This window comes from Crocodylus siamensis, chromosome 10, assembly GCF_052110815.1.
Source record: "Crocodylus siamensis isolate JL-2025a chromosome 10, ASM5211081v1, whole genome shotgun sequence".
NCBI classification, from domain to species: domain Eukaryota; kingdom Metazoa; phylum Chordata; order Crocodylia; family Crocodylidae; genus Crocodylus; species Crocodylus siamensis.
In genome coordinates, this window is record NC_143404.1 from 67,889,829 (window position 1) to 67,905,359 (window position 15,531).

The 15,531-nt window shown below is 61.0% G+C and overlaps 1 protein-coding gene across 1 annotated transcript in view; it reads right to left on the minus strand.

The window, feature by feature from the left end:
- The window catches only part of LAMA5 (laminin subunit alpha 5), a 121,750-nt gene that overhangs the window by 4,079 nt on the left and 102,140 nt on the right, over positions 1-15,531 (minus strand). Inside the window, 24 exon segments of the mRNA XM_090064922.1 lie at positions 439-591; positions 1,239-1,428; positions 1,720-1,886; positions 2,449-2,581; positions 2,774-2,941; positions 3,078-3,208; positions 4,098-4,238; positions 4,842-4,974; positions 5,371-5,522; positions 5,875-6,006; positions 6,636-6,798; positions 6,904-7,037; positions 7,447-7,600; positions 8,178-8,314; positions 9,017-9,211; positions 9,615-9,757; positions 10,090-10,269; positions 11,716-11,829; positions 11,977-12,079; positions 12,459-12,600; positions 13,024-13,178; positions 13,421-13,537; positions 13,640-13,836; positions 15,088-15,258. Of these exon segments, the coding sequence (XP_089921048.1) occupies positions 439-591; positions 1,239-1,428; positions 1,720-1,886; positions 2,449-2,581; positions 2,774-2,941; positions 3,078-3,208; positions 4,098-4,238; positions 4,842-4,974; positions 5,371-5,522; positions 5,875-6,006; positions 6,636-6,798; positions 6,904-7,037; positions 7,447-7,600; positions 8,178-8,314; positions 9,017-9,211; positions 9,615-9,757; positions 10,090-10,269; positions 11,716-11,829; positions 11,977-12,079; positions 12,459-12,600; positions 13,024-13,178; positions 13,421-13,537; positions 13,640-13,836; positions 15,088-15,258 (3,605 nt within the window).

Here is a 15,531-nt window from a genome sequence, read left to right on the forward strand (position 1 = left end):
CGGCTGACTGGCGTCTGAGGTCTCAGCAAAAGAAATCAGGCCGCCTGCTAGGAGGGATCAGCCAGCTGGTGCAAGGGAAGTGCCGGTGCCGAGAGCTCTCTGCAGCCCGTCAGAGAGGGGAGCTGAGCTCAGCAGCGCCCAGGGGAATGGAGCCAGCTGGCACCACCACGGGCACCAAGTGGCTGCCTGGGGGCAGGTTCCCAGGGGGAAAGGCCCTGCCTGGCTGGGAGATGCTCTCCCATAGGTCCTGTGGTTCATGAGGCCTCTGTGCCTTTGCACCCAGGAGAGCTGGGCTCCTCTCAGCCGCAAGCGAGGCTACGTTACAAGGCCGTGACTGGCTCTCTGTGCCCAGTGGCAGGGAAGGCAAAGCTGCCACACAGGTCCCCTAGTCTTGCCCGGCAGGCGCCTGCTCCCCGCAGCGTGCGCCAGCAGCCTTACCTGGACATGAGCCTTGGCTGTCCCTGGAGGGACTCCCCCCACGTAGAAGGGGCCTCGGGCCAGGAACCGACCAGCCGTGGCCATCATGGCATCTTGGGCCTTCAGCCCATCGATGACCAGCTGAGTTCGGCGCCCGTCTCTGCTGAAGAAGACCTGCAACAAGCAAGAGTCATGCGCTGCCTGGTAGGCAGTGGCCAGGGCCAGAACCCATGTGCCCACAGGCTGCCAGCCTTGTCCTGGGGGTGGAGGGGCGCAGAAGCTGCTGGGAAGGGGTAAAAGAGCAGGGGCTGAAGGGAGGGAGAACACAAGGCCGCAGAGCAAAACCTGCAGGAGGCAGCTGGGACCGCTTGCTTTTGTGACCACGTGCAATCACCTCTGCCTTCAGCAGCGCTGTGCACACAGCTGCATGTCTGTGATGCTGCCACGTGGGGCCAACTTCGATAGGGCTGTTCCTGTGTCTGGGACCAGAGGCGCTGACAACCCTTTGCTTGATTAGGCTTTGCAGCCTGAGGGAGCTGAGATGTGGCCCCGTCTCAGCACCGTGGTCCCGTGCCCAGCGCCCAGGCTGGAGGGGTTCGGTTCAGGAGCCCCTGAAGGCAGAGTCTCAGCTCTGCCATGGTGCACACAGCGGGGACACGGAGGAGTGTGATGTCCCCACGGGCACAAGGGCGAGGACTCCCGGTCTCCTGCCCCAGCCTAGCTTCCTGTAACTTCGTGGCGTCCCGGGGCTCCCCCTCTGCTCCTCCCTTGTAGCCTGCCAGGCCTAGAAAGGGAAGCCCGGAGCGGTGCCCTGTGCTCACCGTGTGCCACCCGCTGTTGTGGTACTTGTCCTTGCTCTGGATTCTCAGCTTGTTCCCGCCAAGGTCTGCCAGGAGCACGAAGCGCCCGTTGGAGACGAGGACGGCCATGAAGGAGCCCGGCTGCTCGCCGGCCACGTAGAACAGCAGCCCGCTGGCGGCGTTCAGCCGCACTTCCACAGAGAAGTAGGACCTGTGGCCAAGCAGCGAGGGGCTCCTGGGCGTGGGGCTGGGGCACCTCCGCTCCCTCGCCACTACCAGCACCAGCAACCAGACTCCTCTGCCTGACCCCGTGTTCCCCGAGCTCCAAGCCAAAGGGAGTTAGGCACAGAGTATCCCGAGACATACTCAGCACTGCAACACCTCCCAACCCTGGCCCAGAGGGGCTTGCCCCAGGCCCCCCGGCAGGTCCACAGCACAGCCCGTGGCAGCGCTGCTGAGGCCGGTGCCGTACGCGCTGGCAGAGCAAGGAGCCAGGACTTACTTTTCTTGGAAGGATTCAGGGATATCGTCGAATTCAAGACGGCTCGTGGAGGAGCCTCCAAACTGGAAGGCCCCTCTCGCTGCCCGGGGGTGCCGGGGTAACAGGCAAGTCATCTCCCGGGACTGCCGGCGGCCTTTCACGGCCAGCCTGCTTGGCCTGCTCGGCCCCTGGAAGAAGACCAACGGGAGGGGATAGGGTCAGTCCCAGGTAAAGCCGTGGGAGCTGCTCACCGCTGCACACCAGCCCCGACCCTCTGTGCCGCCCCAGGCCCTACGATGGGAGGAAGTGCAGACCTGGGCCATGGGCTCCACCCAAGGACCCCATGCCCTCTCCCCAGCAATGCCAGCCCCCTCGTGCTGGAGAGCAGCATCAAAATGGGCCCATGCAGGGGAGAATGGCAGCGACTCCAGCCAGCCTCCCCCGGGGAGTGACCGTGACGTGTGGGAAAGTTGAGGGACGATGCTCTGAAATGCTGAGCACCACCAGCCTCTGCAAAGCCTCTGCGCTGAGTAGGGCGGCTTGGGCTGGGGTCAGCGGGGAGATGCGGGGCTGGGAGATGCACCTCCCTGTCCAGCAGGATGCCACGGGGCGAGACGGCCGTGAGCCACGGCCGTGAGCACTGCCACGACCACGGGGCTGCCGGGCTTCCCCCACCCTGCCCCATTTCCAGCCCTCGGCGTTGTTTGGGCTTTGTGGCGGGACGGGGCAAGTGGGAAGAACGCGGGGCACCTTCTGTTTTCGCCGGTCCTTCTTGGGAGACACTCGCATCTGCTGGGGCTGCTGGTCCCGAGGGCAGCTCATGGTCACGTTGAAGCTCTCCACGTTCTGCTGCAGGTCCACGACCATCTGCGGGTCCGACTTCCTACGGCACAGAGAAGGGGCTTCATGGGGGCGAGCGCCGCAGGATGGTGCTCTGGCTCCTGGCAGGGGGCACTGGATCAGGGTCACCAGGCGGGAAGTGCAGGAGAGGGCAGCTGGGCACGGGAGCTGGGGGGGGTCCCAGAGCCCGGGCGTTGCGCTGGGTGGAGGCTGCAGCCCGCCTGGCCTCACTCACCGCCTCACAAAGACGTTCCCGACGCAGCCCGTCAGGTTGCTCAGGGCGCCGGTCTCCGGCAAACCGCCCAGCTGGAAGCGCGCCTGCTCCTCCTGGAGCCCCTGCCTGCTGGCGCCCTCGGCTGCCTGCGCGGCCTCCTGAAGCTTGTCGTCCACGTACAGCCGGACCCTGCAGCGGGAATGGGGCACGTTAAAGGCAGAAGGCTAGAGCCGTGGGGCTGAGATGCCCTCTCCCCAGGCCGCAGGAGATCGGGGCGAGGCCATTGCCCCGACCCCCACCTCCCTGGCAGCGTTGCGGGACCTACCCGCTGGCATCGCTGTAGACGGCGACGTAGTGGCTGCTGTCGTCCGCGTAGGTGTTTTGGGTGGTGAGCACCGTCCTCAGCACCTCCAGGGCGAGCTGGCCGCTCTTCAGGGACACCTGGCACTTCCCTTCCTGAGGGGAAAGGACCAATGCCCCCCACATGCCCGCTGTAACTATCCGGCAGGAGGGAGAGAAGGGACCATGCTCCATGCTCCCTGCCCGAGGGAGTTTTCCCGGGGGCCAGGCCGGCTGCGCAGGTTGCAGCAAGGAGAACGGTACCGCTGGGGTGATGTGACCCCCGCTGGGCCACATCTGGGGTCGGGGGGGGTCTATCTCCAGCCACAGATACAGACCCGCTGGCACACAGCTCCCCGGGCCAGAGGAGAATTTCATTGCTCCCAAACACATGCCAGAGTGGGGCAGATGTGCACAACCAACAGTCCTCTTGGAAGCCAGAGATGCCCTCTCTGCTCTGCCCTCCCCTCCCAGCTTTGCTAAATGACAGCTAGGACAGATGAAGCCTCCTCCCACTTTAAAAAGGGGAAGGACACGCAGCTTGGGGGTGCACTTCAGCTGCTAACCCCGAATGAAGCAGGGCCCTGGCTTCATCGCAGCTGCAGCAGAATCCCTTCCCCAATAATAACACTAGTATAACCATCGCGTGTGCCCACCCTGGCTGTGGAGAAACACAGCCCCCTTGCCATGGGCTTAAGAAATACAGCAGAAGCAGATGTCTCCAATGCCACCGCATCTCCAGTCTGGAGATCCCCCAGCCGGGCTGTTACCGAGGCACAGAGACCTCGCGTCTCAGCACGCGTGACGGGCACAGGTGGGGCCGAGAGCACTTGGCTTCTTGCAGGGTTGGCTTTTGAGGGGAGTAAAGAAGCAGAAACCTAGGTTCCTCCTTCCCCCTCTGCAGCCCTGCCCGGCACGAGCACATTTGCACCGGCCCCTCCTAAAGGGCTCAGGCACGAGTCCCCTGCAGGTGAAGGCACAGGGCCGGGACGGATGGGGTGCCTACCGCGGTGGCGTGGTAGTACAGCAGCCCGTCGCTCTGGCTCGTGCGGAAGCTGAAGCCCGTGTAGAAGTCTTGCAGCGGAGGCACGTTCTTCAGAGACAGCGTCAGGTACCCGTGGCCGTGCAGCTTCACCGAGCGCGCCACCTGACGGAGCGGGCAAGGACAGTCACAGCCCGTCTCTCTGGTCGGGGGCCCTTTACAGGCCAGCGGGGCATCGTTGAGAGTGGAGTGAGGCGCAGCCTCCATTTAGGCAGGCTAACGACCGGCATTTGCAGCCGTGCATGGGTGAGTTCATGGGTATAGCTCAGGAGAGCCTGTTCCCCTTCGCTGCCTGGCCGCACACTGTGCGCGACCTCAGACAAGTCGCTTCGCCTCTCTGCACCGCAGTTCCCCCTCTGCACGGGGGTAACGGCACTGCCATACAACAGAGGGGCTCCAAGGTGGTGACGGGCCCCATCAATTCAAGATGAGACTGGACAGTCACCTCCCTGGGGTCACCTAACCCAGCTCCTGACATCTAGCCATCTATATGAATCAATCTCCAAGTGTCCACTTCTGTGTGTATTTTCTAACAGGGCCTCTGAGACCCAACTTAGGCTCCAAATATTTACTCTGAGCCCCCTGACAGCCCACCTTGCTTGGGATGCCCACCGGGGTCAGGCACCACATACATGTGTGGAGTGACATGCCAGGAGCAGGGATGAGGGCAACTGCCCGGCACAGCCAGGACAGCTGGGCCCCGCTTACCAGGAGGTCTGAGGTGCACCCATAGCTCACGCCGGTCGTCGTCATGCGCTTCAGGTCGACGTATTTCCCGAGAGCCTTCAAGCCCTTCATGCAGCCCCGGATGGAGCCGCCCTTGGGGAAGATGGCCTTCAAGCTGAAAGGGAGGAATCTGTGGTGGGACTGGGGCTGCGCCACGGAAATGGCAGACGAGCCTGGCAGGATGCCTATGACACATGCCCGGGGACCACGGGCAGCTTCGTATGTGGGCCAGGGGAGACGTGTATGGAGCAAGTGCCCTCTCCCACCCCGGGACGGGGACCTCAGGCTTGCCTAGAGGGGAAGAGGGAAGTACGAAACACTGAGTCTGCCTGGGCTGTGCTGGAGAAGGAGAGAAGGTGCCGCGTAAGCAGAGGCTGGTCCCAAGGCTGCATTTGGCAAGGCCAGAGGAAGGTGCCATGCCCAGCTCGTGAAGGGGGTGCAAGCAGCAAGGAGAGGGGGTGATGCGCCTTCCTGCCCTGCGCCCCCTCCTTAGGCTCCCCGGGCCTCTCACCTCTCGGGCAGCGCTGACATGGGCACGCCGCCCAGGAAGTAGGAGACGGCGTTCTCCAGGGAGTTCTCGTGCTCCACGATGAAGATGGTCAATCGCTCCAGACGCACCAGGATGCGCTTCTTGTTGTCCATTTTGAGCAGGAAGATCTGGACCTGCAAACCCAGGGGGACAGTGATACGCATCCTGGCAAGGCAGGGAGCAGGACTGAACCCAAAGGCAGGCAGAGGTCCTGGGCCCGTGGGAGCATCTCTGCCGCTTTCATCCCACTGCTGCAGCCTTTCCCAGCCGACAGCTGCAAACGCAGGCAGGCAGAGCCCGGGCGGAGGTCTACGAAGGGCACGGAGGCCAGCAGCCCTACACTGGTCTCGACAGAAAACCCAGTGCCAGGCTCTGCCATGAGAAGCCACCCCGGGGCTGAGCAGGGCTGTCCAAAGGGCAGGAGGATCAGGTGCCGAGCCGCGGGGGCCCTGGCAGAGCCTGGAGCAGGCGCTGCCCTGTCCTTACCGCTTTGTTGGTGGTGCTGCTGACGGTGAGCAACGCAGGGTCGTTGCTGGACTTGGCCACCTTCAGGCCATCGCTGAAGTCGTAGTAAAGCACCAGCTTTCCATCCTGCACCGCCAGACACAGGAACTGGCCCTGCGGGGAGGGCAAGGCAAGCCGAACTCAGCCTCACCCCCTGCCCACCATCATGGGGTTTGGAGACCCATGCTGCTGGGTGAGGAACATGCTCCTGACCCTGATCCCACCAGTCCTTCTCGTCGCTCCCCAGGGTCTGGGGAGCAGCTGACGGCTGTCACAGGCAGCACTTTGGGAGGAGGCCTGTGAGCCTAGAGATGTGGTGGGAAAGGAAGCCGGGCTTCCCACAAAGCCACGGCCAGCATCATGACCTGGCACTGCACGGGCCTCCCCGGGCTCCTCATGCACCCTTGTATGCAGCAGCCCTGAAAGGGGAGCCCCCTTTGCTGTCTGGGTGCTGGCGGCCTGGCCCTCCAGCGGCCCCAAGCAAAATCACCCCTTGCCATGCTCCAAACCCCTCTCCTAACCCCTAAGCCCCCTTCCAGCTGGCACAGTCTGTCCAGCCCAGCCACGATGGCTCTGGGGTGCAAAAGCCTGACGCAGCTCCCGCAGCACAGTGAGCCCCCAGTCCGGCCTGGGATGGCACCACCCACGGGGTTCCCGGCTTGAGCCCTCCTCTACGACTCCTTGCCGGGGGCAGCTCATCTTGGAAGGGGCCAGCAACGGTGGGGAAGGAGCTGGGTGCTCGCCTCGTGCTCCAGGAAGAAGAGGATCCCGTTGTAGGAGACCACGCGCATTTCTTGCTCAAAGCGCTTGGTGGAGCCGATCTGGCTCTCAAATCTGATTTCGGCGTAGCCAGTGCCGTCGAAGTAGGAGCCGTCGGTCAGCCAGGGGTCACCCGTGGATTTGGACCTGTGCAGGGCGACAGGGGGGCTTGGAGCCTTGCCCTTTGGGTGACACTTCAGCGGCCAAGGGCCGCCTCGGGAGCCATTCGCAGCCAAGCGCCGGGTCTCTTACCTCGCGCAGGGCTTCTCGGTGGCCGTGTCCAGGTGGAAGGTGTGGTGGAAGTTGTAGAGACTCACCACCTCCTCGTTCAGCGTGTCCAGCTCGATGCAGCCCTGGTAGCCAGGGTAGCGCAGCGTGGCTGGCGGCTGTGGGAGAGAAGCCGTCTAGGCGGGGGGCAGCAGGCAGAGATGCCGTGCTTGAGCAGGGCCGAGTGAAGCAGAGGACAGGACCCAGGATCGAGGCCGCGGGGGCACGGTGCAGCTCGCAGCAGGGACGGGGTGGGAGGGAGTCGGGACCCCCCCGGGGAGGGGATTCACGGCCAGGCGCGCTGCCCTATGCGGCCGGGGGGCTGGTGCCTGCTCAGGACAGAGCCCGACATGCGCTCCTGCCCCAGCTGGGCTGCCAAGGGCACGAGCCAGGAAAAACAACCCTTGGTGTAGGGCAAAGCCTCCTTCAGGGGAGCAGGGAGTGGGCCGGGCCCGAGGAGGTAACGGCACAGGCCGCCCCCCGGTAGAGGTCCTGAGAACTGCACACCGGGACCCCGAGGCCCCTCACCGTGAAGCTGGACGGGTAGCCGCCCACGTAGAAGACCACGCTGTGCAGATCAAAGTTGAACAGCCCCTGCTCCCCCTTGGCCACGCTGTCGCCTTTCGTCTCGTGCAGGGTTTGCTTCTCCATAGTCACCGACATGTGTCCGTACTGCAGGATCCTGTGCGCGGAGAGGGAGGGCCAGGACCACATGGTCAGTGCCAGGGGACCCAGACCCCAGCATAAGCCTCGCCAGACTGACCCCAGGGACCGTGGCGCACCTACAGCAGGAGGAATCATCCCGCTGCCTTTGCATGTAGGCAGCCAAACCCCGCAGCTCCCGTTTACCCACAGCCATCTGGGGCTTTACACGTCTGTGCCAAGTGCCCCTGTCACCACAGCTGCTTGGATCTCTGCTCTGAGCAAGGAAGATGTGCGCCCTGGAGCGAAGAGTTCCTCCAAGGAAAGCCTCTGCTTTCCAGAGCCCCTCTGCCCCTCCGCATGGCCACAGGCCCGTGGAGCTCAGACGGCATTTGGGTCCCTTTCTTCTGTCTGAGATTTTTGGGTCCCTTTCTTCTGTCTGAGATTTTGGGTCCCTTTCTTCTAACTGAGATTTCATTCTACAGTCCCAGCCGCCTTTTGCAGCCCATAAGCTCAGTCTGAAGGCCCAACCTACGGCATCCTCTCCCCGCAACCCAGGCACGACCCTCGCTTCGCTGCCGCCTCCCCTCGCTGGGAAATGCCGCCAGGCTTCATACCTGTTGATGCTGACCACGGCAAACTGCTCTCCGATCTCCTCGTCGATGGTCAGGAAGGTGGGCTCTTCGTCTCCGAGCCGATAGACCCACTGCACCTTGCGGTCTTTGAGCACGACACCCATGTAGTCTCCAGAGCCCTGAAGGCAGAGCAAGCAGCCCCCCGCAAAATCAGCTTTGAGCTTCCCGTGAGGCTCTCGGGGCTTCCCAGCCTTGAGTGCTGCCCGGGGCAAAATCTTCCAGGGCCACCGGAGGCTGCCAACAGCAACCCAGTGCCAAGCTAAGAGCACCTTCCTGCTGAGACCCAAACGACCCAGCACCAGCGGGGCCTGGCGTTTGCAAGTCGGAGGGGTGGGCTCTGATCAGCAACGGGATCAAGGCAAAACATGCACGAGGGGCTGTTCAGGCAGTGGGAACGGGGGCACGTGGGCACACACAATGCTGCTGGCACTCTGGTAGTGAGCAGCATCTCGGGCAGTGGGAGAGGGCACTGGGGTGTTGCTGCCACCTGCAATCCCCTCCCTTTGGCCCGCACGGAGGATAAAGGCCCTCTGCTCCGTGAGAACAGAAACATCCTGCTCTCGGCACCCGGGCTGGAAAGCCCTTTCCAGGGGCAGGAGGAAGCAGGGGGCTGGACGCCGTCTGGCTTGGACCCTCCTTGGCTGGGATACGAGTGAGCGTCAAGGGCGCCACTCTGCTGGAAGACTCGTTACCCCTCGTTACCCGCAACCACCTCCAGCACATGCCCATCCTCGTGCTGGGTCCTCCAGCCACAGCCCTGCTCCAGCTCAGCGTGGCAGCTCCCTGCCGCACGAGGAAGCGTTTCTGCGGGCGGCTCCTACCTCCTTGCTGCCCAAGTACAGCACGAAGCGCCCCGCGTCGGGCCCACCCTGGCGCCGTGCCCGGGCGCCGGCGCTGCTGGGCTCCGGGTTCTGGATGTAGAACTTGAGCGAGGTGTAAGCTGCCAGGTCCGGCAAGTCACTCGGAGATCGGACCTGCACGCCCGACCGCCCGTTGAACTTCATTGGCACCTTCACCTGGAGCAGGAGAAACCAAAGCTGAGGGCATTCGCTAACCGGGGCCGGATCTGGCGGCCGCAAAGCACCTCGCGGAGCCCCACAGGGGAGAGACGTGGGCTGCACAGAGCCCACCGCGGGGCAATCAAAAGCACAGGGAGTGTCACGGAGACTCTGAGTTTCTTCCTCCACCTGTTTGGCAGGCTGAGCCAACTGTGTTTCATAGATTTCATAGACATCAGGGCTGGAAGGGACCTCGGGAGATCATCGAGTCCAGCCCCCTGCCCAAAGGGCAGGAAGTCAGCTGGGGTCATAGGATCCCAGCAAGATAAGCATCCCATTTGCTCTTGAGGCAGACAGCCAACCCTCCTGGGACAGCCAGCATCCAGCGATCCCAGCGGGCCCCTCTCCCTCCGGTCCCTACCTTGCTGGCAGCGTTCCTGGCCTGCGTGATGAGCTGGCGGATCCGCACGATGTTCTCGGACACGGTGGCGTTCTTGTTCCTCCGGTTCTCCAGGTTGCTCAGCTTGCCCAGCAGCAGCGGGATGGTGCTCTCCAAGCTCGACACTGGGACATGTGGGGAGGCCGTGAGACAGACCCAGAGACGGACCGCGAGGTGCACACCAAAGACACCCGTAAAGCAGCAGCAGCTGGTGGCGAGGCCCTGGGACCCGTGGACTGGTCTGGGAAGCTCAGCGTGGGGACAAGAGGGCTTTAAAAATACAGGCGGAAGAGTGCTGGCAAGCCTCTGTCCCAAGGGCAGGCAGACAGGGATTGACTGCCCACACTGCTGATTGCTACGCACGAACCTTTACCCTCTCATGAAGAGAGAGCCACGCTCAGAGGTCTCACACGGAGGCCCCTGATGACACCCCTGCCCCAGCCTCGTCACCACTCACCCGACGTCTTGGCGTCCTGCATTGCCCGGTGCAAGTCCTCGTTCCTGAGGTCTCCGTACTGGTCCTTCCACTCATCCAGGTTCTTCTTCATGCTGCTCAGGGCGTCCTGCACCCAGGCTGCTGTCTTGTTGGCTTCCGCCGCCGCATCCGTGGCGTTCCGGATAGTCTCCTTTGTGCCATCTTTGAGGGGAAAGGAGAGGGGGCTCAAACACAGGCAGGGTCAGCAGGAAGGTCCCAGCCACAAGCTAAGGATGGGGTGGTAATGTGGTACCTCCTCACCAGCACAGGGTGGGCTGAAGGCACCGTCCCCACGAGTATCAGACTGACCCACGAGAACAAGCCTAAGCATTTAGTCTCTGCAAAGGGCTTTTCTCTGGAGATGAAGGTGGTAGGACGGGTCCTGACCAAGGTTGCAGATGGGAACGTGTGCTGTGGTCTCCTCCGTGCCTCTAGCAGCCACTCACCCACCTCACACAACAGCGTGGCCCTCTTTGCTCTGGGCTGCCGCAGGTCAGAGCGGAGCTGGCAGGAGAAGCTGGTGCCTCCCCTGCGCTCCACACAGCATCGCACTTATGCCAGTGATTTCACGAGCATGCAGGGCCCACCAGCCACGCAGGGACTCTTCCTGGATGGTGCCCACTAGGAGCATGGACTACACCTAAACTCCCCTCTTGTGATGCTGAGGACACTTGTCCAGAAGAAGTGGCTGCCTATGAAGTACTCTGCCCAAATTTGCAGATGATACCAAATGATGGGGTAAAGTTAACACACCAGAGGGTAGAGAACAAATCCAGGTGGATCTGGACAGGCTGGAAAAGTGGGCAGACCAGAATAGGATGCAGTTCAGTAAGGACAAGGGCAAGGTGCTGCACCTGGGGAGAAGGACTCAGCAGCGTGCTTACAGGCGGGGGGAGGACCTTCTCAGCACCGCGGCAGCAGAAAGGGAACTTGGAGTCGCTGCTGACTCCAAGATGAACACAAGTCATTCATGTGACGAAGCGATCAGTAAAGCTAACCGCGCTTTATCATGCATCAGCAGATGCATGACAAACCGGTGCAAGGAGGTGATCCTCCCCCTCCATGCGGCACTGGTCAGGCCGCAGCTGGAGGACTGCGTCCAGCTCTGGGCGCTGCACTTCAGGAGGGATGTGGACAAACTCGAGAGGGTCCAGAGGAGGCCACTCGCATGGTCAGGGGCCTGCAGGTAAAACCCTACGAGAAGAGATTGAGGGCCCGGATCTCTTCAGTCTCTGCAAGAGAAGGCCGAGAGGTGATCTTGTGGCCACCTACAAATTAATTGCGCGGGGGGGGGTGGCGACAAGGAATAGGAGATGCTCTATTTACCAGGGCAGCCCTTGGGGTAACTAGGAACAACGGCCACAAACTGACGGTCAAGCAGATTTAGGTTAGACTTCAGGAAGAACTTCGTTATGGTACGGGTTGCTGAAATCTGGGCTGGGCTTCCAAGGGAGGTGGTCCTCACCCCTATCTTGGGGGCCTTTACGAGGAGGCTGCACATGCACCTGCTGGGGTTGTCTGACCCCAGCGCTCTTTCCTGCCCAGGGCAGGGGGTCAGACTCAATCGTCTTCTGAGGTCCCTTCTGACCCGGACATCTACGAACAAACCTTGGTCCCCCTTCAGCATGTCCTGTACAGCTTGTAGCCGGGTCAGGAGCCGGTCCTTCCGCGCTCGCAGGTCAGTCACCTTCTCCCTGGCAGCCTGAAGCGTCCCTTTAATAGCTGGAATGAATTACACACATATTTGCCTCTGCCATCCCAGGGGTTTGAGCTACCTCCACTCAAAGCTGATGCACTGCCATGCCCTTCTCCCACCAAACACATGCAAACGCCTGGCAGAGCCATTTCCATGGCTGGAACCGCCCTTACGTCCACTGAGCTTCCTCTGCTCCTGCCTCACAGCTTCCTCGAGGGCGCTGCTATTCCTCTTCAGCTCTTTTGCCATGGCAGCAAGATCGTCCGACACAACACCCTGCAAACACAAGGATGCCTTATGCCCTGCCTGGGACGCAGTACAGGTGCAGGCCTGAGGCCCAAGCTTGGAAGAGGACACCCAGACCCCAGATCTCCACGGTTAAATGCTAGGCAAGGAGACCAGGCTGGTGGGAAAGTATTAGCCCCTCCAGTGTGCATGGGGTGGGACAAGGGGAGAGGGAACAGTGGAGAGATGGCAGACTTGGGACATTTGCATTTGCAAAGCACTGCGCCCTGAGACGGAAGTGGGAGTTGAAGCTGAAGCTTGGGGACCTGCAGAATAGGTGGTGACGTGCCCGATCCAGACAAGCCAAATGGGGGACGGGTTGTGAGTGCCGGGGGAAGGTGGGGGTCTACCAAGCTGGGCAGCTGCGCACCATGAGAGCCGCACTGGCAGCACTGGCGGCGTCCGCAGCTGCTGTCTCCGCTTTCTTTACAGCCTCGATGATGCTGGCGTATGCATTGGAGGCATCGATCGCCCGCTGGATAAACCCATCCTGGTTTGTGCTCTGGATGATGCTGCATTTCAAGGCAAAGGGATGAAGCCGAGAAGCCCTGCAGGGCACCAAGGGCAGGCAGTGCCTGGCCAAGGGTGCAGGCCCCTGGCCCCAGCCCCTCACTGGGACAGAGCCCCCGTTCCAGGATCCTCAGCGGCAGTCTGAACAGCTGCCTTTTACTGTCTGTCCTGGCCCATGAAGCCACACGCCCTGCCCCACCCTCATGTCTGGGGGCCCGCAGTACCCAAACCATGCCGGCTTCTCCTTGCTGCTGCCTGCAGCTGTTGGAGGAGGAAGGGGTGTGGGGCACCAGGGTCCTGGACCTGAACCCTGCCTCTGCTGGCTGCGGAAGGACCTTGCTGCTACCAGCAGCGGCTCAGCGTAGATCAGTGGCCTGTGTTTGCTGTGGCGAAGCCCCCAGGCCTTCACCAGTTGGCAAGGCTACCTGGACAGATTGCGGGCCAGCTCGTCCAGGACCCGGGCATGTTCCTCGGCAGCCTCGACCACTGGGATCTTGCTGCTGGCAGGAGAAAACTTCTTCACCCGCTCGGTCAGGGGATGCTTGGCGCCGTCCAGCAGGGCCGCCAGCTTCTCATAATCCTGCCAGGACACACAGCCCCCCGTCGGGGTGTTCATCCCCCTCGCTGCTGCACACGCACCCGACGGTGGGACACACCTTGCAGGGGTAGGACGCTGATCTGCCATTGCTGCACCCTCACTAACGCCCCATATTCCCTGCTTCCCTCTCCCATCACACCCCATCAGTCCTGCCTTGTGCCCCGCGCTACCAGCAGCCTGCCCCAGACTATCCCACTCTCCCCTGCAGCTTCTGGGCCACTCACCTCCTTGGCGCGCTCAATCATCTGCAGGAGGTCTGAGATCTGGACCAGCGAGTCCTCGGCCATGCGCAGAGTGTCCTGCACCAGCCCGAGCTGCTTCTGCAGCTCCTTCTTCTTTCGCTAGACACACACACGTTGCAGGGAGTTAGGAGCAGACATATCCCCAGTCATACAAGCCCCAGGGCTTTGTGCTTCTGTGTTCAAAGGAAACCCCCCGGGTACCTGGCTCTCCTCCATGTTGTTCCGGTTCAGGCTGTTCAAGTCCTCCGTCTGCCTCGTTTTATTCACAGCCTCATTGAGAGCGTCCCGGAGGTCCATGAGCTCAGAGCTGTACTGAGCCAGTCGGTCTCTGATGTTGTTCACCAGGGCTTGGTTGGCCTCCCATTTGCTATGCAACTCGTTCTTCACACGATGCAGCACTGAGGGTGGAGGAACTTGGTTTTAAACTCTCATTTCTCCAGGATTGTGGCGTCTTTTGCATGGCTCAGAAGGCTCCTGGCCTGATTATGACCTGCGTAAGGACCCAAGTGACCTAGTCCGAGGCCTACATAACACAGATCATAGACCCTCACCCAGCAGCTTCTGCACACAGCTCCTACCCTCCGCCTGATCTACATCATCCAACCCCTGCATTATCCCAAAGCAATCTCGTTTTACTAAATGTGTAATTGCCGGTCCCTTTCAAGTTGTCCTGTATTTATTGTGTGAACTGTTCAGCTCAGTGGGAGGTGACATTATGCATCCAGTGTTAGTGTGTATAATAACTCCCAGGATGCTGTTACCTGCGGTTTCTCAAGGGGTTCGGGTGACCGTGCTTTTTAGAAAGATGCCCTGATATGATTTAAAGACTAAGTGGTAGAGAATCCACCACAAACCACAACAATGCAGGGGAGCTGCTACCTTCCCTGCTGGAAAAAAAAAAGCGGCACTATAAATCTAGTACAAGTTGATCTAGTTTCAACTTCCCACTTTCAGCGGGAATGCTGTATGTACGCTGTTTTCCATTAAAGAGCCATTTGCTATCAGAAATCTCTTCCCACGGTTCCCCTAATATGCATCTGGGTCACCCCAGGGGAGAGCAGAACGTGGCTCCTGGTGCCTGCGAGAGTCTTGTTTGCACAGGGCAGCCCGCTCCAACGCAAAAAGCCCCGGGCACCCGCAAGCACCACGCGTGTCCCAGCAGGGAGCGGCATGTTTCTGATGCTGCCGTTCTGGCCGACCTGACTGAACGGGGAACACGGAGACAGACGTGCGAGAGGAAAACGAGCGAACGTGGTCATTTCCTGCCGTCATGCAGAAGCGTTACGCTATTCAAGTTAAAATGCCATTTATTTTTTGAAACCCGAGGACTGATAATCCAGGAACTTGCTTGGACAGAGGAGCTAAAAATCTGTCTGGATTCCCAGTAAAGGCCAATTGCTGGCACTTCTGAGCAGCTCTGACTTGCGGAAGAGGAGAAAATGGAACTATTATAAATTAACGTCCTTCTGCCGTGCTCCAATCTCCCAGCCAAGGAACTGGCTACAAAAGCTAGTCAGGCCTGCTCAGCTGAACAGGACAGCTCTCCCATGCGAAGGGACGATACTGAAAGGGGCTGCCCGGAGAACAGCATTTGCAGGGACGCTTTTGGGCCAGGATGCTCTGAGCTGTGCCAGCTGAGCTCCACTTACGTTTCTGTGCCTCCTCCTGCTCGTTCTCTGCCAGCCCTCGCTGGCTGCTGAAATCCCGCTCCCTCATCTCCTTCAGCATCCGCTCCACCTCGGCCATCTTCTGCCGGAACTCCTCTGCGGACGTGGCGCTGACGTTGCCCGTCCCAAACACGTCCATCTGGTGCCCCAGCTCTGCAGAGGAAGCGACCGCGGTGACCTGCTGGCTTCAGCTACAAAAGCCAGTCAGGTTTCTATCTCCTCACCCTGGAAAAAGCCTCCCCTCTTCCATAAAACACCAGCTAGGATTCACTGGCTACTAGGATTCATTCTCCGTCCCTCGCCCTTTATCCAAAGAACTTGAAGTCTATAGGACTCTCCACTGATGCTACTTTTGAATTCCTCCTCAATCCAGCGAGAGCACGGTACGTGGGGCAGGGAAAAGCCAAGCTGGTGATAACTTTCTCA